The 21,051-nt window shown below is 38.1% G+C and overlaps 2 protein-coding genes across 3 annotated transcripts in view; one reads left to right on the plus strand and one right to left on the minus strand.

The window, feature by feature from the left end:
- Positions 1-161: 161 nt before the first annotated feature.
- LOC144650018 (gamma-soluble NSF attachment protein-like) lies at positions 162-9,447 on the plus strand. 2 transcript variants are annotated; one of them, XM_078509647.1, is made up of 12 exons: positions 162-236; positions 1,306-1,373; positions 1,633-1,717; positions 2,543-2,560; positions 2,874-2,951; positions 3,873-3,935; positions 4,359-4,425; positions 4,704-4,774; positions 5,951-6,029; positions 6,825-6,904; positions 7,395-7,524; positions 7,916-9,447. In XM_078509647.1, the coding sequence occupies exons 1-12, from the start codon at positions 172-174 to the stop codon at positions 8,120-8,122; spliced, it is 1,011 nt and encodes a 336-aa protein (XP_078365773.1). In that variant the 5' UTR covers positions 162-171; the 3' UTR covers positions 8,123-9,447. The 2 variants fall into 2 exon arrangements, with proteins under 2 accessions (XP_078365773.1, XP_078365774.1); XM_078509648.1 differs by lacking the exon at positions 2,543-2,560 and having other exon boundaries at positions 1,633-1,735.
- Positions 9,448-9,630: 183 nt separating this feature from the next.
- The window catches only part of LOC144650047 (uncharacterized), a 57,416-nt gene continuing 45,995 nt past the window's right edge, over positions 9,631-21,051 (minus strand). Inside the window, 7 exon segments of the mRNA XM_078509691.1 lie at positions 9,631-11,004; positions 11,618-11,663; positions 11,751-11,859; positions 13,995-14,280; positions 14,282-16,523; positions 17,162-17,369; positions 21,008-21,051. The exon segment at positions 21,008-21,051 is cut by the window's right edge and continues 85 nt beyond it. Of these exon segments, the coding sequence (XP_078365817.1) occupies positions 10,933-11,004; positions 11,618-11,663; positions 11,751-11,859; positions 13,995-14,280; positions 14,282-16,523; positions 17,162-17,369; positions 21,008-21,051 (3,007 nt within the window). The 3' untranslated portion in view covers positions 9,631-10,932.

The following is a 21,051-nucleotide window of genomic DNA, read 5'->3' on the forward strand; positions in this document are numbered from 1 at the left end:
GCCTAGTGGATATGACTCCCACTTGGTTATCCGACGAAGCCCCCTTCCCCCCCCCCCCCCCCCCCGGCTCCAGTGTAATGAGCGTGATGTCACGTTGGGGTGTCACGCGAGTTTGCACGCGAGTAATATTGAGTCCGCAAGTGGATTGCGGTCTTACGACCAAATTTTAAAATGGCGGCCCTACAGGAAAGAAAGTTACAAGAAGGACTGCAACTCATGAAAGAGGCAGAAAAATTGTAAGTTTTTTCTTTATTTTATGAGCCCTTAATTCTTAACATACTAGTACTTTAAACTCTGTAGTTTAAATAATTGAAGTGTCTTTTATGAGCTTTCAGAGCCTCAGATTCCGTGTGTTCTTTTGAATCTCATCTCTGATCGATTTGTTTAATTAGAAGTTTCTTAGATTTGGGACGTACCAACTGGCAAGATATCGTAAAATTCCAATAAAAATACCTGGTCTCGTTTTAGTTCAGTTTATCGTATGGAATTTTATATTTTATATACGACTGAAATTTTGAGGGCATGGTAAAATCACACATTTGCATGGTAGATCTCTCACTAAGTTGTGATATGAAACGCAGTATAAGGTCTACAATCATGTGATGAGCTTTTGTAGGAGGCTAATATGATTGAGAGGAATTTTAGTCATATTTGCAATTGTTCATAGAATTCTACCTGATGGGTAGTAGGGGGCTTATCAGAATTTTATGGCGTCTAACTTATACGCCCAAGCTAATATTTTAACATCCCTTTTAGGTGGGCTTATTTCTGAGAGGGATTGGAGGGAGGAGGATATTTTCATATGGAAATTTGAATTTAAAAATCTTTAGGTCTGTATTTTGATGGGATACTGTGCTGTGACTGAATTATTTTGGTGCATACAATAATACCACATAGTAAAACTCTCTAAACATAAGGATAAGTCATGTCATCACTCTGAGCATTCTCTTACCATGTCAAACACAAAACAAGACCTACAATAGAGGCTTATAATTGGAAAATTTTTTTTTACCATAAGAGTTTTTTTTTTTTAATTTTTTTTTCTTTTTTTTTTTTTTTTTCATAAAGGTTTATTTTTGAATTTTTTTTTTTTTTTGATTTTTGGGGGGTTTTATTTTATTTTTTTTTTTTTTTATTTTTTTCTTCTCTTTAGTTTTTTTTTAAAATTAAGGCCGCCCGGTCAAATTCTCCCAAGGAGGGTAACTGTATACAAAAAAAAATTAAAAGTACATTACTTAGAAGCATTTTTATGGGTTCCTCTGAAATTAAAACTAGTGACTTAAGCCTGGTCTACTCAATTATTAGCATGAAGACGAGTTGGTTGAAGTGGAAGCCTGATTGGGACAATGCTGCAGATAAATACATGAAAGCTGGTAAGTTCCTTGACTTGTTGCTTGTATGAATAGGACAAAAAAGATCAAAAATGAGATGAAAAAATGGATTGTGAGTTTGAACACCGAATGCCCAATTTTGAGACAATATATAACTAGTGCAAATACTTTCTTATGATGGTGGGGCTGGGGCTACCATGCTAGGATCTGTTTAGGTCGAGTATTCCACTAAAGATCACAGAAATTCTCTGAACAATGATGTATGATTTGACAAGGTTGATTTGTATTTCTGTTGTTACAGGAACATGTTTTAAAGCTGCCACATCCTATGACAGGGCTAGTGATGCCTTCAAAAAAGCTGCCGATGCCCACTACAATTCCCATGCGTATCCTTTGCTATCAAAGTGTTTACAGTTTTATACCAATATTTGTAACTACTGGTATTACCCCAATAATGCACATTAAACCTGAAGTTGTTACCACAGGGTTAAACCTCAACATTGACTATAAATGCTGTGCTTCTACAGGGTACCCCGAATTAGCCTGATATTGTAAGCAAATATTTATAGCCCTCTTGTCCCTTGTTGTTTGGTTGTTTTGCTTGTGCCTTGTGTGCAAACAGAGTATACACTGCAATACAAACACTGTAGAAACTACATCACAGATCGTAGATCCTAACAGATGTTAAATTATAATACATAATTATTTATATAGCGCTAAATTTCTATTGCTATCCATTTTTAGTGCTTTACGAGTTGTTTATGTTATATAAAAACGTTACAAAGTGTATATAAAAATTAAAAGTTAAAATATCATTACCATCAGGTAATGTTTAAACCGTAAAAGTATAAACTTTGATTTGAAGATAATTTTTTACATTTTTACATGGCAAAAACTGACTTGCTGACATCATGATGTACATATGTTGTGGCTTTAATTTATCTTTGGTGTAAAAATTTTTAAACCAGTTGGATTTTTATTTCCTTTGGTTTCAGTTTATGATAATGAATATGAGACTTACAATGTAAAATAAAAATTAAACTTGTTTTAAAATATAAAACCTAAAGATAAATTTAAACCGCAACATATGTACACCGTACGCCTGCAGACGGGTAAATATACGTACTGTAGCAATAGTTTATTTTGTCAGTTATGATAAATTGACATCACTGTTTTGTCTTTGTCCTTAACATATTGTTTTCATATGCTAGCTTGTTCCATGCCGCAAAGTAAGTATTAAAGTACCCAGTTTACCGAGCGGAGTTTACTTGTGAGTTTAGAATGATGTGTTTGAATAGCTATCCTGAACGCTTTGAAGAGCTCAGGGCACCCATGATTTCTTAGAGAAGAGCCTTTGGGCACCCTGCAGTTATTCTAAGAGTACAGCTTTGTCTATCCCAAATTAGTGCCCTATCTCATTATAAGCACCATCGCTTGATCCATCAAATTTTTAGTGTCCAGGACACTCAATCTTATGTACAAGTGCTAATATTTAATTATTTTTAATTAATTTTTTATAATTATTTAATTATTAATTTACAGGGCTCTGGAGCAGGCTGCCTCAGTCCTGAAAGAAATGAAAAATGTCACAGAGGCGGTTTCTTTGGTAGAACAAGCAGTGTAAAGAATTTTATTTTCATAATAATTATAATTTGAAAAACTGACCATTTTTATATTAAAGGTCAACTGCATGGCTACAGCTCTGCCATACAGATTAATTGACTGGGGTTTTTTTGGCATGTATAAATGAAGATATTTCCTTTATGCTATCAGTGCTTTCAAATATTACCGTAATTGATCATGTTCATGTTTCTACCGATAACGGATCAGCAAACAGCAATGACTTTTGGTGTAGACTTGCAGCTTAGTTTGTTAATAAAATAATTTGGCTGATAATTTTGACTTTTTTACTCATGTATATGTGGTGGTTCAATTTTACCCTTGGTACAATTTGGTATAATCTTTGGTAATATATGATAATGAACATAAAACAAAGGAAAATACCAAACTGTACCAAGATAAAATTGACACCACAACATACCCAGTATATACAGTAAAAACCCGCGTATAAGAACCTAGGTTTTATCAAGTTAGCCTAAACAGGTTCTTATATAAATGATATTTAGTGTAAAATTAGGCTAACTAGGTTCTTAATTAGGTTCTTAACTTTTGTTCAAGAAATAATAATAATAAAATAATTATATTGAAGGAGGGCAAGTTTTATGTAACTATGCTGTAACCATAATGTGTACAGACTGTGTTATAAATATATTTTGAGAAGATCTTTTAATTCTATATTTTTGAGAAGATTATTTTTTTCTTTTTTGAAAATAAGAACCTGTTTTAGAATTTTAGCCTAAAATGGTTCTTATGTGGAGGGTGCTTAAAAATGAAATTTTAGCTTAACAGGTTCTTAAATGTTAGGTTCTTTTACGTGGGTTTTTACTGTATAATATTTCAGCCTTTGAACTTTCACCTACTAAGTAAATAGCACATTACGCAAAACACACTATGAACACTGCAAACATTCTTTTGGTGTAGTGATATGTACAGACAAAGTGGCAATCCAGACACAGGAGCCCTGGCCCTTGTAAGAGGAGCCAAGTAAGTGAAGCTTTTAATGTCTCAACTTCCATTCACACAAAATTTAACCCTACAAGGAACACATGCCATTATGTTCTATTGTATTCAGACTTCAAACTAGCCAAATCAGGAATGCTTACTTAACATGAGATGTTAGCCCCACTGGCTTACTAATAAATTTGTTTCAGATTGTGCTACAGGCCTAGGGGCTTTGTATCTATACCTGAGAAGGAATAATATTGGTGGAGGCAATAATCAGAATTTAAATTGTGATCTTCATTAGAAGTAGAAGTTGTTTTTATGATGATGATAAGTCCACCAGGGTGTTGAGGGTGGGAGATTGTTAATATTGCCAATCAGTGACAAACATTTCGAAATACATTTCCAGGTGCTATGCTACTTCATTTTTACATGTACACCTGAATGTATTTTTGTTGCTGTTAGGATGTGTGATTCCAATGATCCAGCAAAAGCAGCCGAGCTTTACATCACAGCCAGTGAAATGAATGTTGTATGTAGCGTTTACCTTTACCTTTACCGCTTTAGCCTGTTACTATTACTTTTATTACTAACAATAAAAGTTGTGTCAACCAAGGAAACTTCATTGGAATCAAGATTTTCTTTGCTTTCATTACAAGTGACAATTAGAAAGCATGATGTTACAGTGCATTTCTTTTCATATTATAGCATGACTGACAAAATTACTCCTGACAGCTGCTAATCCATCTTGACAGCTTGCACATATCCTAAGATGTATTAGCTAGTCCACCTAACATTTTTAAATTATAGGCAGAAGACAAGATTCGAGAGGGCATTGAACCTTTGTCAAAAGCTGCTAATCTCCTTTTAAAGTTAAAAAGGTAATTAAAACAAGTATTGTTTAACAGTTCTCAATGACCATATGCATGTAGCCTTTTCTGTTACAATGTTCTGTAAATTTGATGGGACATCAAGACTGATTGTTTGTCAAGTCAATTATTTCTAGTGCTCTTATTATTGTTTACTTCAGTTATTCTATGGAGATGACAGTTGATTAGATATCAAATTGTTGGCTTAACGTAGCTGTAGTGTTTAAGATCATGCTTCCCCAGCAAAACCCTGAACAGGCTCTTTTTTGGAGAACATTTAGTTTAAGGCTGAATTTGGACATTCTTACACAGAGATACAGTGCTTTGTGTCTGTCTCATTTATAAAGTTTTCAAATTCTAAATTACCGTGACTGAAATACACAACACAACAACGCCTTTATTTACCATTTTGTAGCTATTTACAAAGAACAGGACAACTTAGAAAAGGAAAAGCAAGGTTACTGGCTACCCGAAATAATAAACCATTCTCTTATCACCCCAAAATGGAATCTTGTGCAACGCAATACCCTTTTCTGGGTTTGGAGTATTCGCCAAGCAATGTCTCCTCGCGATTACAGAAGTAATGCTGACTTCAACTGGCGGCAAGATTTTGCGGTTCCTGACTTGATGTCACAGCCTGTTCTGGAACCCAGACTCTTTCTTGTCTTGACTCCCAGTCAATTTCTTTGGGCATGGCCGAAGCGGGAATTTTAAAGCTCGATTTTATAGCAAAAGTGGTGGAATCAAAAAATTTATTTTAGAATACTTGTTTATGATATGAAAACCACAATATAGACACTTAAAAAAATGCCAGGTTGCCAGTTAACAAATTGACCAAATAGGGTTTGGTCGGACACACACATACAAAACATAATATATACATGTACCAGAGAGAAAGAAGGAAAAAAAGGAAAAAATCACACCTGTTAACTATATCTATAACTGCATCTCATTGATTTTGTCAAACATTTAACGTATTATTTGATAAACAGCCGGAGAACAATTATATTAGTGGAACCCAGAGCCCTTGATTAAATTCTTGAGAGCCCTGGAGCCCAGCGTTTTTTAGGCTGGAGCCCTAAACCCTTTGTGACCCTGATTGTTGTCTTGTATGTTATTTCATACACATCATCCCTGGTCATTGTGTTTTGTTTTTTATTTCAACTAGATTTTCTTGTTATTCTGTAGATTTCAGGAAGCTCTAAATGTTATGAGACAACAGATGAAACTTTATGAACAAGTTGATAACTACCCAATGATGTCTAAGGTATTCTTTACTCTTTGCTCTAAATTACTAGACAAGAGTGCTCTGGACACTCGAGCATCAGCAGTAGACCACAGGTGCTTTCGGTTTGTTTCATCCTTTTCACCAAATGTCTAGCACTTTTTGTTTTTAGATACGAATTCTTGACTAATGCTACCAATAATTCGCTTCTCCTCAAGCTGCAGCATGACTAACTGCATTAACTCATTCAGGACTTAAAATCAGTGGTCAGAGTCACTCTTCTATTTCCGTATCTGTGGTATTTTTATGGATCGGGTAAAGTTCCAGATGACAAGCGGGTCTTAAGTCAAAAACCAGGCTAGCTTGCATGGCCACCTGGCCAACAAAATAATGGAAATCTTTTGATAAATTGGTGAGGCCCAGACATGATTCATGTTTTTGGTACCCAAAAGTAAGGAAGACAAAGCTCGCTATTGACCCTCTTGACTAGGTCACAAGTATACATTTTGTTATGATTTATCATTGTAGTTGCCTGGTTCTGGTTTTCGACACTCAAATGATTGTTACTCCACCTGGAAATTACTAGATGATAATAAATAGGCCAAATGCGAGTTACATTTTGCCTTCATACCAAAATGAGTATTTGTGAAAAACTATCCATTTGAAAATGCGATTTCACCTTCACGTCCTTTTTTATCCAAATCCAACTCACTTTCATCACAAAACTTACCACAAAGACTTGTTTTGAAAGAGAGGCAGGCGAAAGGCAACTGGGAAATGGCCTATTTTAATACCATTATCTGTTGTTAATGTTTTCTCTGTTGTTAATGTTCTCAGGTTGTTCTCGGCATGGTTGTTGTTCATCTTCATGAGAGTGATTATGTAGCTGCAGATAACTGTTACAAGGACTCTTTTGAGTATGTTCAATAAGATTTTTTGTGTTTTTTAATATCATGTTTTAACGTGGTGAGTTTTTTTACAGGGGTGATATTTTGTAAAACGGGCAGTAAGTGGCAAAAGAAGGCGAGATCTATAGAGCAGAACTTTTTGGAAGAACCTTACAATTTTTCGCGAGTGAGACTTGTAATGGATAGCATCTAACCTAGTTACGTCAACACTGAAAAACACTAGACAAATTTAGTTTGATTCCAAGAATAAGCACTGCAAAGCAAAGCATAAAAAGGATTAGCACTGTGTGAAATTAAAAAAGACTTCTTTTTGAGAGTGTTTGCCTCATCGTGGACGTTTGGGTGAATTTGAGTGGCTGCTAAGTCAAGGCTATATTATTCAAGTGAAAAAATGAAGACAGGTCAACATTCAGTTAGCTCGCGTTCACGGCAATACTGTGCTTAATCCAAGCTAACCTTTGTATGATACCAAAGTGATGTTGTGTTCTTCTGTTATCAGAATTCCTGGGTTTGGTAGTTCAGATGAAGCAATAGCAGCAGAAAAAGTTCTGGACTGTTTTGATCAGGGCGATGCCGAGGGAATGAAAACCTGTACATCACAAGCACTCTTCACCTACTTAGACAATGAGGTAAGTGTATAACAATACATTGAAATGTAAGGGAAAATGTATTTCGTGGCATTAAACTTGGCATGATAGCTGAAGTAGAAGTTTAATTCATTCCTACGTTTGGTCACTAAACTACGCACAGGATATCCCAAAGATATGTACGTTTCATGAAAGTACAAACCCACTCAATTCAGGAAAGCAGTGCTTCATTCGTCTGTATGCTTCCGTCTTAATTTGATTTGCACACCATCAGATATCACAAAACAGCACCGATTCTTTATAAATCTCCATTCCCTATTAGCTAGCTTTTGGTTCCATTTGTCCGCAGTCCTAAACACATTGTTCACGTTAACAAAGCAGAACACCGCACCAGTGTTTGAAGTACTCTGTCTTGTTTCAATTTTCGTTTCAGATTGCGAAGTTGTCTCGCAGTCTACGTGTCCCAGGTGATGCCGGTGGCAGAGGGTTGACAGAAAGAAGGCCTGTTCAAAACCTCAACGACTTCGTCAAGACTGACACACAATCGACTTCCACTCCGATGTCGAGTCCCACGGATGAAACAGAACAACACAACCAAGAGGACCCCACAGATGAGCTGGAAGAAGGCGGACTCTGTTAGCATCGCAGACAGAAAGAGAAATCAACCGACACGAAATTTTGGGAAAGAAGGATAATGGGCCGGAATCATTCGAGAATTCACTGACCAAGCTCAGTAATATGCTTATCTTCATGGCAAAAAGTTAAAGGAGTAATTTGTACAGGTCTTTTCTGATTGGGAATTGGTATGATTGGAACATTTCGGACACACCTGCGAGAACTGGAGTCGTTGGAAACAGGGACTTGTTCCACAGGGACTTTTAAAAAAACCTTTATTAATATTTTCAAATGCAAAAAAAAGTATCTAGAAGAGTTTTGTCATGGCCGCATGTATCATTTTAATCGCCTTTGTAAATATTTTTGTTCGTATGGTTTAAATATTACCAAAATGTAATTTTTACTCAGTGGAACCCAAGGGAAGAAAAAGTGACACTGAAAAGGTGGTTCAGGGAAACTGAAGAAGACGTCAAAAGAAAATATAGTGACGTAAAATGTAAGGGTTACGCGAAGCGATAGTGAAAAATATTGTAGTGTATTGTAATCCTGTAGTTCTGATAGGAAGAGGGAATCGCCCGTGATGCCACAACACTTACAAATAACCAGTATGCTGCGTCAGCAGTAAACATGAACAGCCAATAGTTTTAGCATATGAACTAAACCAAGCGGTCCAACATATTGCTGTCTGCCTAACTGCTTGTTCGCGATTAACTGCTCAAAAACAACTGACGTTTGGTGCAAAAAAGAACTACCGCTTGCTGCTGATATAGGATTACAGCCTGCGCGAGACGTTTTATGAGTTTAGGTTTGCGAGTCGGTTTCTACCTTAGCTTTTTGCAAACTTCAGTTCATAAAACTGCCCGCCATTTAAATGTCTGAGTGAAATAAAACAGAGAAGAATACATAAAGAATGTGTATTTTAATTAATTTTATTATACATATAAACAGCTCTAAATAATTCAGCGTTTAGGAAGGTCCATGTTCATTTACATGGTACTGCAATATTACTAAACATTTAATTTCTACTGGTAACACAAAACAAAATATTTACGGAACAGGTAAAATTGTTTAGTTTACTGTCAAAAGGCTTTTTATTCTTAAAAATAAACCTCATAAAAGGAGACGCATTTGTACATATTTGAAATAAAACCTCGATTCTGGTCGACAAAATACTATATTGATAGGTGAGTCGAGGTACATTCCCTGCTGTTTGGAACAGCCGCCTCCTGGTAATTAATTTCTATCTTACTGCTGTGTGTGCACATTATATGGACATGCGATTTGAAGTGTTCACGTGTGGCACGGACACTGCGAACAGTGTTTACTAAAACACAGACAGCCCAAGCGATGGCTTCGATTAATAATTTGCACCAGTCATTGTCGGTTCTATTGCTGATTGTGTGTATTATTGTGAGATTTGGTGGGGTTTTGTAACGATTAATTCCTCACTTGCCCTGACGCCCCAGCCTCCCACGCAGTCGTTCCTGGGGGTCGTGTTCCCCCCCCCCAAACCCCGCCCGGGGGGGGCTACTTATTCTTCTTCTTTGGTATTAGTACAATAGTTAAGTGATCTTTATTTATCTGGCTTACAGTTTATTGTAATTTAGGAACGAAAAATCTCAAATTCATCGATTTATGGAGCATATTTTTCGATTGCTTGAGTCGAACCGACAATGACTGGTGCAAATTGTTAACGAAGCCATTGCTTGGGCTGCCTGTGCTCAAAAGTATCCAAAAGTGACATGTAATCAATGGGCTCTGAAAAATAGACATCCCTTTTTCTGTGATTTATAAAAGAAAGAAAAAGTTGGAACTCTTTAGAAAATTGACTTTGAATTCTTTTTTTCTCTGAGTTAAAGATTACTTCTCATCCACATTTTTCTCTTTGATGGCTAATGACAGAAGTAAACACTTCGTACAACAACAAAATTCATAAAGAAACGTTCTGATCTCAAAATTAAAGCATGTAACTACCATAATTACACCTCTCCCTTGGCACTCTTGTTTTAGTCGGGACACCTTTGGAAATCTTTAAATCAGTTGGACTTTTTGACAATTTCTTGTCCAAGAATTCACCGCGGAAGTAGAACTTGACGAGCTGGCAATGCAGAGAGGTAAACAATGAATACTGTAGTGTGTCGTGACAAAAGCGGAATTCTAAACGAGCGCCTTTAAAAAAAACATGAAATTCAGGAATGACAAATTTTGCACAAGTAAACGATCATAAATTGCTGGTAAACTTAAAATAAAAGAAACCGATTTTGACTGACATTTTTTGTAAAATCACAGAGTGCTGTCTTTATTCGGACAAAGAATAATTTGGACAAAGAATAATGTTTTTTTTTTTTTCGTAAAGCGCAATCTACCAAATAAAAAAACTAAAACTTCTATCATTCCTTTATGATGCTGAAAATTTGGGCTCAATCGCACCCAAAACAGCCGAGATATAACCGTTTTAAAAGATGCAGGACAAGTAGAATTTTGTCGTGGTCGACGGTAGACAGTACAACGTTGCGGCATGCGACAAAGCTACGCCATGTATTTTTTGATGAAAATCAAACCACCATCTCGCTTACAATCGTGTACGGCACGAGGAAGGCCGCTCAAATAGGCTCAAACCAAGTGACCACGAAATACCAATACGAAAGGTGGAACAATTTGTCACTACAGGCTTTCTTAGGCCCAGGCCAAATGTCGAACTTCGCATGAGTCGAACCCAAAAATGCAAATGAGCAAAACCTATTGGTTTTTTCCTATTTGCATTCGGTTCGACTCATGTGAAGTTCGACGTTTGGCCCGGGTCTTAAACTGCGTAATGTCCGCTCATCTCAATTATCACAACTTAGATTCGCGGGTTCTCCCGCCACGTGTTTTCTCTTGATGGAAGTCTGCTTGGCTGAACCCACCCTAGAAGGAAGAACATATGTTCTTGAGATCATGCTATATTTTGTTTTTGAAATTTCTTACTGTCCACCCCAAAATTATCATTGACCATCGTTAACTTTTAAATAAAAATAGGTGGGGGAGAGGCTGCCAAACTCCAGGCTCCCCCCTCCTGAAACGCTACTGCTCAGTATCATCAGATCATTACCGTCATCAGTGACTAATAAGGATTATCATGTGTGCTTAGGATCCTGGCAGTGCAGAGCAAGGCAGTCGTCTGCAATACACCTACTTTTATTAAAACGTCCAATAATCTTAGAATGCTTTTATAAATCCTTTGAAATTTTTCCAATGCGCCCATCACAACACGAATAACAGAAATTTTCACCTTCCTTGGCTTGTTGATTTCTCTCTAAGTCTTGAAACTTTTTAACTTTTTATTTTTATTTACTTCTCTGCTTACGAAGAGCAACAACGTGTTAATGTGGTGATCCTTAGTATTTAAATGATTAACCCAGCTTTAAATAAACAGTGTAATGAGCACACTGATCACCATATTAAAAAGAAAGTTGGCTTTAGTATAAGTTAATTCAGTTTTCAGTAGTGATTAGTTATTAATAAATCAAGATCCACTTACCGAGACTGATCGACCATCATTGGTTCCTGTCTGTAGATATGCTCTCCTAATTTCCAAAACAAATTTTGCCAATTAGAATATTAAAAATGCATACGGCACGATATGGTTAAGCTAATAAAACCGCCACACTCACCGCTGTTTTTTGGTTCGATAGTACCAAATTATGACAAGGCATATCAAGACCAGTAATAGGATGGTGCCAATAACAATCAAAGCAATTTTAACATTCTCTGGAATACCACCTGAAAAAGAAAAATATAAAATGTGCGAGTAATTAACTCTCGACGTAATCTCATCCCCCCGAGTTTCGCAATATATGAACACTATATTTGTGACCTTCAGTATGAAGATGATACATGTTGTGGTCTAAATACAAAGGGCCACCTCCAGTAGGGAAACTATCCACTGTATGTGTGGGGGGGGGGCCTGGGGTATGGGGACGATGATTTGTGGACACAACATTACCTATATCACCACCCGAAGAGAGTAGAGATTGCTGACTTCATACTACACAGTAGCCTTCATATATAAATTTACAGAGTCTCGACATGTAGGGAGTTGCGTTCTTCAAATTTTTTAAGACTGATTAAGACTATATGTTCATTTAGAAAAAAGGGACTTTTCAGGACATTGCGGCGCTATTATTTAATAACCTACCTAATAACCATAAAGTGTGTGATGGCTATGATTTAAAATTCTTGTAAATCGATGTATTTGCTCAATAATTACCAAATTGTTATATTTAAATTAAGCATTTAGTAGGGTTTTTTTTTACTATGATTTAAAATTGTTGTAATTCGATGTATTTGCTCAATAATTACCAAATTGTTATATTTAAATTAAGCATTTTGTAGGTTTTTTTACTATATTTTTATTAGGTAGATAGTAACAGATTAAGAGCCACTATGAGGAATCGCTGTTTTTTAGCCCTTACTACCTACCTCCCTAACCATCCACCTACCTGCCCGCCTACCTGCCTGCCTGCCTGCCTGCCTGCCTGCCTGCCTGCCTGCCTGCCTGCCTGCCTGCCTGCCTGCCTGCCTGCCTTTCTACCTACCTACCTACCTACCTACCTACCTACCTACCTACCTACCTACCTACCTACCTACCTACCTACCTACACACTTCACTTCACTTCACTTACCTACTTTACTTTAACGCAATTGATGATGGCTGCATGACAGATGAATGACAAGAATAACGCGTTTTTGTTTATTTTGTCGATTTTGACCAGTTTTTACCCGGGACAAATTTGTCGGCGGTTCGTTTGAAGATTTGTCCGCTCGGCCAAAATTGTCAGGACGCGACGAACCATCCGCACTTGTAAAGCGTTGGTGATGACAGAAAATTTGTCTTAAGGTGATTCCACGGAGCATTGCGCATCCTTGCTGCGCATAAGTTTTCGCGTCATTAGCGCGCGCACGAGCGCGCGCGCACACAGAACACTATGAGATTCCCTTCAGGCTAAGCTCAGTAGGGAATTAAATGGTTGTTTTCTCTTAAACGAGCACGGTGACCCCCATTTTTTAATGCATTAATTTAAATGTCATACGGTTGTCTACAATATATCGCGATTTAAAGAAAAGTTTAAAATTCTACATTGAGATATTTTAATTTCAATGACGTAAAAAACACGTTTTTAGGTAGTGCCGTTAACGTGCGCACAACAGAATTTTCATTTCTTTATCTTAATTCCTGTACAAAAAGAATAAAAGATCAATTCTATTTTGTTGAACTAGACTAATACTTTAATGCAAAAATGATTTTTTTCCAGAAACAATAGCTCCCCATTCGGGTTACTAGGGTTCCTAATATATAACTCGCGGGTCGTTTTTACTATAATGCCCATCCATTTGACACAAAACAGCGCGGTGACCCCCATTTTTTATTTCATTTTTTTTAATGCTCATAACATAATGGTAAACTGGACCAAGTTTCAGAAAATTTTTAATACTCCTTCTATTTCAGTGGAATCACCTTAATAAACAACTTTTTTGCTAGTGCGGATAGGCCTTTTCTTACGTAATTACTGACTGACTGACTAGATTTAGTTTTTCTTGCGGCACAACAAAATTCAACTTTTCCCCTTATAGGGGAATAGACCCTTAGAGGGTCTATTATACTCTGGCGGTTTCGCGCCAATTTTGAGTATCGATTTGCGGCCACATTCCTATTTATCTGGGGGTTTACGGTCAAGAAATTATGGCGGTTTCGGTCTTTAGGAGAAAACGAAAGCTTTTTGTGGCCTAGAAAGAACAAAATATGGCGGTTTGCGGAATGCACGACCCATATAATAGGCCCTCTATAAATGGCAGCACTGTTATCGTGATTCTGTTGTTCAACGTACCTTAACAGCAGTCAAGCGAAAACAACTAACCTGTTTGACTTTCTGTGTCAGGTCTACCCATTACACGAACAACAACGGAACAGAAATCAAACTGCACTCCATCCGTAGCACTGATGTTAATGCTATAAGAACAGTCCCAGTGTAGTTCTTTTGTGGTATAGATACTGCCATTGTGTATTTGAAAACCATTGTTTTCTAAAGCACAGGCTTCAGAAGTTTCACGAGGTTTTACATCAAAGATAGAGTAGGTGATGTTGGCATTAGATCCATGGTCTGCATCGGTAGTCGAAACACGAAACACTTCCGTTTCTGGTTTGGGTGGCTCTAATTTGTACTATTTTGGGGCAGAATGTGAACACAGGAGGTGAATCGTTGGTATCCTCCACTGTTATTAGAACGTTCGTGAACGATTCTAGTCTCGGAATCCCATTGTCACTTGCCTTGACTTGAAATTTGTACTCTATTTGAGGGGCGTCCAATTTTATGTTCTTTAAAGTTGTAATGGCTCCACTTGTAGTATTGACTCCAAATATGTCTCTTGCTAAGTTATCTGTAGCCCAAGGACTTTCTTCTAACGAGTACGTTACGTGTCCATTAGCGCCCTTGTCTCCATCATGTGCTGTTACACTAATCACAGTATGTCCTATGGGGACATTTTCTAACACCTTGGCTGAATATGATTTTCTGGTAAATTGTGGGAGATTGTCATTGATGTCCTCGACATATATAATAACAGTAGCTGGCTTGTTTGACTTTAACGAATTGGAATTTATGTTCACAGCATCAATGGTTAAATTGTAAGTAGAAACGTCTTCCCAGTCGAGATGCCTCTGCAAAACGACCACCCCTTCATTGGTAACACTAAAAGTATTGTTGACGTTGCCTTTGGAAATTTGGAAAGAAATCTGTGCATGTTGTATGGAATCTCGATCAATGGTGGACAGACACACGATCTGTGTTCCAAGTGTAGACGCTTCAGATATGTTGACCTGAAAATGTCTGTGAACAAATTCTGGAGAATTGTCGTTGACATCCATAATAACTATTTTGACTAAAGCAGCCGCCATTCTTTGTGGATGTCCACTGTCACGAGCCTCAACCAGAATAACGTAGTTTCGAACAGTCTCGTAGTCAAGAGTTTCATTTGTGAAGATTTCGCCGGTTGATGTGTTTATCCAAAACTTATCGCGATCACGGAGACTTGGAATTGAATAAGATATGTGGGCAAACTCATAAGAGTCTCTGTCCCTTGCTGTGACACTTCCCACAAAGTAGTTCGCAGTGACATTTTCTGGGACAGAAAATGAATAGTTTAACTGTTCAAACACTGGGCTGTTGTCATTTACATCAACAACAGTGATTATAACAATGGCTGGAAGACGTGATTGGGGTACGATGGCTCCACTGTCTTCTGCAAAAATCGTCAAGTTGTAAAGCTGAACTGTTTCTCTATCGAGGTGCTTCTGTAAAACGACCACGCCTTCAGCTGTGACCTTAAAAGTGTCATTCACGTTTCCATTTGCAATTGAATAAGTAATCTTTGCGTGCTGCTTGGAATCTCGATCAGTGGTTGATAGACACACGATGTTTGTTCCTAATACAGATGCCTCCGAGATATTGACTGTAAAAATCCGTTGAACAAATTCTGGAGTGTTGTCATTGACATCAGTAGCAGTTATGAATACCAAAGCAGTTGATATTCTAGAAGGGGTACCAGTGTCATTAGCCTCTACCAAAATAACGTAGTTTTTGACAGTTTCGGTATCGAGGTTTCTGACAGTAAAGATATCACCAGTCGAAGAATTAATGGAAAATTTATGGTAGTTACCGACACTTGAAATTGAATAGTGGATGTCGGCATTGTGATAAGAATCTTTATCACTGGCGTTAACAGTTCCAACAACATGACCAATGCTGACATTTTCTGGGACGGAAAACGAAAAACTTGGTTGAGAAAATTTGGGACTGTTGTCGTTGTAGTCAACAACTTGAATTGAAACGTTTGCAGCTGAGCTAAATTGCCCATCGGAAGCCTCTACATGAAGCTTGTAAAGCTTCACTGTTTCATAATCCAAAGGTTTCTGTAGTATTATGGCGCCATTTTCTGCATCGATACTGAAAGTGTCATCAACATTACCGCTGGTAATATTGTAAATGATTGTTGAGTCCTGCCCTGAGTCCTTATCTTTTGCAAACACTTGAATCACAGGTTCGCCAACCAGAGCCGTTTCTGAAAGCCGTCTTTTATAATATTGTTGATTAAAAACAGGAGCAAATTCGTTCACATCCATTACTGTAATCACCAATTTAGTGGTTGCTCGAAACTTTCCATCCGTTGCTTGGATACATAGAGTCACCTCACTCCTGGTTTCACGATCTAGGTTTCCAATGACAGTGACATTCCCGGATGAAGCATCAACAGAAAATTTCTCCTCGCACTCGCTAGACAACAATGTATATGTTATAACAGAGTTGTTTCCAGAGTCTTTATCGGTGGCTTTTACTTGAAATATAACAGTTCCATTTGCTACGTTTTCCTCAACAGAGACGTTAAGAGTTCTATTATTGAGAATAAAAGAAAACCTCAGGTAGTAAATACAAAGATGGTAAATGTTTAGGTTGATCATATTGTAGTAAGTAACTGTATTCAGTTTGTCACGAGCATGGGACACAGTGAAAAAGGCGAAGTGGTTATTGCATCTAACCGGTACACGAAAAGTCGTCGGTTCGACTCCCTCGTCGGGGTCCCACGATTTTCTCTTTGTTTCATTCTATTACGGTTCACACCTTGTCGTAACTCATCAACTGGGACATTTTTCAAAGGTTATTAAGATAATGAATTTGGCCATGACGATTTTCAGATTTCGTTGTCACTACATTTGTGCCGAAATAAGACAACCCCGTAGGCGGACAATTAGTTATGGAACTATCCACATACAAACACTATATTTTTATAAATGTCCCTAATCTCCTAACAAGCGGACACCTCTCCTTAGCAGGCACTTTTTTCTGGTCGCAAATTGGGACCTCAGGAAGTCCGCTTATACCGGGGAGGTTCTATTATACAATAAACCGAGTAAGAACTCTTGCTTGAACGAGTAAAGTTTGAGAATCGGAACAGCACAAAACAGAAGAAAAGAAGGTCTTGTTTTTTTGTGCAATTCTACATGACAATGATCGTTATAGTCATATCTTACCTGCTGGTGAATATCGGTGGATTATCATTGACATCACGTATGATAACTGTTACGTTTACTGTAGCTGTTTTATTTGTGTCTTGATTGGTGGCAATGAGTGTCAGAACATACAAATGTATGGTCTCGCGATCTAATGGAATTCGATTTCTCAAGGTGAAGTTGTCTTTTGATACTGCACGGGAAAGTACAAACGTGTTGTTCGTGTTACCTGAAAATTAAAACAAAGACGATATGAAATATATGACTGTAAGACGGAGTTCCGGTACTTTTGTTTTACCTCGACATTTACCTGTTACAAGAAGGGAAGTGTGGCTCAATATTGTTATTCAGTGTACAAATTTTCGACGCCAACAACTAATAGCAGCGCACATCAGCAGTATTGAACTACAGGAAACTTTACAAAAGCCCAAAACTAAGCAAACCCATAGAAATTTTGGGATTTAAAAGAGCTTACTTTAAACTGCTCTCTGTGAGTACCATTAATTTTAAAATTACGTATCGTAAATGGTTCACGGTTTGTACGGGAAGCAAAGAAGCCATTTCATGTTAGTACAAAGTGGAGGTGTTTACGTTATAAAAAACTGTGAAAAGAGCTGGTAAAATTGTTGATAAAGTAAATGGTTTGAACCCAGGAGTATCAGTAGTTCGTATAGTGTGATCGTCCGGGTGAGAGTAGTTCTGAGAAGAACTGTTGTTGGTGACTGACGTTTCGACAACCTGAGCGGAAGTCATCTTCAGAGTCAAGTGAAAAGTTGTTGTCAGTCGATGATGTTATAAGTCTGGTCCGTTGAAGCTGATTGGTCAGTTAAGCCGTGATGTTATTGGCTGTAAGACTCGTGTAAAGTTTGTCATCAGTAATTGGTCAGTTTCGATCCGTCTATTGTTAGTCTAATTAAGTCGTTCTGTTCCGTCTATTGTTAGTCAAATTAAGTCGTTCTGTTGGCGGTTCGTTTGTGGCTTCTCTTTTCGTCGTGAATAAGTCGTTTGTAAGGTGCCGGTAGTTGTTGACATCTGTTGATAGGCTTCTGTTCTAAGTTTGTGTACCAGCTTTCCAGAGTCAGTCGTTGAAAATAGTTAGTACTGTAGGTTAAGCATTCAGCAGAGTCCCAGTCGATTTTGTGTTTAGTAAGTCGGTGGTGTTCAGAAATGTGATTGTTGACATCACCATTTCTCGTCGCTCGTTTGTGTTCAGTCAGTCTCGTGGTCAAGTTTCTACCGGTCTCTCCGATGTAGGAGGCCTGGCAGTCGGAGCATTTGATCTTATAAATCGCTCCCTGTCTGTTGTTAGGTTCGTCCCTGTCTTTAACGTTGGTCAGTAAATGTCGTAACGTTGTTATAGGTTTGTGAGCTACACGGATATTGTAGGGTTGTAGGATCCGCGCAATAGTCTCAGAAGTGCCCTTGATGTAGGGTAAAGTCGCTGTAGTAACAGATGTCAGATTTCTGTCAGTTTCAGTAGTTCTGTGAGTGTTGCGTCTAATAAAGTCAGTATTGTAGTTGTTCTTGTGGAAAACGCGGTCAAGGTATTTGTTTTCGTCAGATAAACTGTCTGGTGTGTCACAAACTAGTTGCGCTCGTCTCGTCAAAGTCTTGATAGTCGTAGCTTTGTGGGAAGTCGGGTTGTAGGATGTTTCGTCCAGTAATCTGTCGGTATGCGTCGGTTTTCTGTACACTGTAGTTCGTATTTTGTTGTTGTCGCGGCTTACCAGACAGTCAAGAAAAGGAAGTTTTCCGTTTTCTTCGATCTCCCTGGTAAACTGAATGTCGGCGTTCTGTTCGTTTAGGTGTTTGTGAAAGTCGTCGATTTCGTCTTTGTGTACGGCGGTAAAAGTATCGTCAACGTAGCGTAACCAGAGCGGTATCGTTTGTCGGCAAGTTGCAAGGGCCCTTGCAACTTGCCGACAAACGATACCGCTCTGGTTACGCTACGTTGACGATACTTTTACCGCCGTACACAAAGACGAAATCGACGACTTTCACAAACACCTAAACGAACAGAACGCCGACATTCAGTTTACCAGGGAGATCGAAGAAAACGGAAAACTTCCTTTTCTTGACTGTCTGGTAAGCCGCGACAACAACAAAATACGAACTACAGTGTACAGAAAACCGACGCATACCGACAGATTACTGGACGAAACATCCTACAACCCGACTTCCCACAAAGCTACGACTATCAAGACTTTGACGAGACGAGCGCAACTAGTTTGTGACACACCAGACAGTTTATCTGACGAAAACAAATACCTTGACCGCGTTTTCCACAAGAACAACTACAATACTGACTTTATTAGACGCAACACTCACAGAACTACTGAAACTGACAGAAATCTGACATCTGTTACTACAGCGACTTTACCCTACATCAAGGGCACTTCTGAGACTATTGCGCGGATCCTACAACCCTACAATATCCGTGTAGCTCACAAACCTATAACAACGTTACGACATTTACTGACCAACGTTAAAGACAGGGACGAACCTAACAACAGACAGGGAGCGATTTATAAGATCAAATACTCCGACTGCCAGGCCTCCTACATCGGAGAGACCGGTAGAAACTTGACCACGAGACTGACTGAACACAAACGAGCGACGAGAAATGGTGATGTCAACAATCACATTTCTGAACACCACCGACTTACTAAACACAAAATCGACTGGGACTCTGCTGAATGCTTAACCTACAGTACTAACTATTTTCAACGACTGACTCTGGAAAGCTGGTACACAAACTTAGAACAGAAGCCTATCAACAGATGTCAACAACTACCGGCACCTTACAAACGACTTATTCACGACGAAAAGAGAAGCCACAAACGAACCGCCAACAGAACGACTTAATTTGACTAACAATAGACGGAACAGAACGACTTAATTAGACTAACAATAGACGGATCGAAACTGACCAATTACTGATGACAAACTTTACACGAGTCTTACAGCCAATAACATCACGGCTTAACTGACCAATCAGCTTCAACGGACCAGACTTATAACATCATCGACTGACAACAACTTTTCACTTGACTCTGAAGATGACTTCCGCTCAGGTTGTCGAAACGTCAGTCACCAACAACAGTTCTTCTCAGAACTACTCTCACCCGGACGATCACACTATACGAACTACCAAAATTGTTGATGTCGCAAAAAATGATAATTAACAATTATTGGATGAGGTTGAGCATGATAGCGATAATTATCAAGGCCAAAGTTTCTATTATCTGCCGAAGCCGAAGGCTGAGGCGGATAACAGAAACTGAGGCCTTGATAATTATCGCTATCATGCGAAAACCGAATCCAATAATTGTTTTATTATGCACATTCCTGAGCTGCACTTGTAAAGACGAGAGCACACACAAAATATACTTTTATAAGCTTACAACCTTTCGTCACTTCTGCATGCATAAAACTATTGTCTGTAGGTATGACGTCACTTCTACATATGTAAAATCTAATGTCTGTAGGTATGACGTAAGAGAAACAGCAAGCAAGAATTAGCTGCGTGCTTATAGCCAATCAAAATTAAGCTGGTGACACCAATGTATAATAATACAGCTTACATGTAATACATTACCCAATCGTTAAGTTTAATTGCACCAAACGCCGATTGAAATAGAAAAATGTTGAAAACTTGTGCTACCTCGGTTTACTCCTACAAATAAAAAATCGCTAACCAAAATTTTTTTTCTCAAGAGAAAATTTAAGAGAATTAATCGCCGCGATCGATGACTAAAGTCGGACAGCTTTAATGCATTACTAAAACAAAACATAAATACACAGGATACAGTTTTATGTTACAGAATTAATTTTATGTTAGAGTGGATATGTATGTTTTCAACCAACCTTTTATGATGTCGAGAGAAATGTTGGCAGCTCTCCGTTGCTTA

The sequence above is a fragment of the Oculina patagonica genome, chromosome 4, assembly GCF_052425735.1.
Source record: "Oculina patagonica isolate OP01 chromosome 4, crgOcupat, whole genome shotgun sequence".
Classification (NCBI taxonomy): Eukaryota; Metazoa; Cnidaria; class Anthozoa; order Scleractinia; family Oculinidae; genus Oculina; species Oculina patagonica.

What these genes read in the sequence shown, in the direction of transcription:
- LOC144650018 (XM_078509648.1), top strand. Translation starts at nt 172, where the DNA reads ATGGCGGCCCTACAGGAAAGAAAGTTACAAGAAGGACTGCAACTCATG. An exon ending in TCTTTGGTAGAACAAGCAGT is followed by an intron (nt 2,952 to 3,872) that starts GTAAAGAATTTT and finishes CTTTTGGTGTAG; the next exon opens with TGATATGTACAGACAAAGTG. An exon ending in CAGCCAGTGAAATGAATGTT is followed by an intron (nt 4,426 to 4,703) that starts GTATGTAGCGTT and finishes TTTAAATTATAG; the next exon opens with GCAGAAGACAAGATTCGAGA.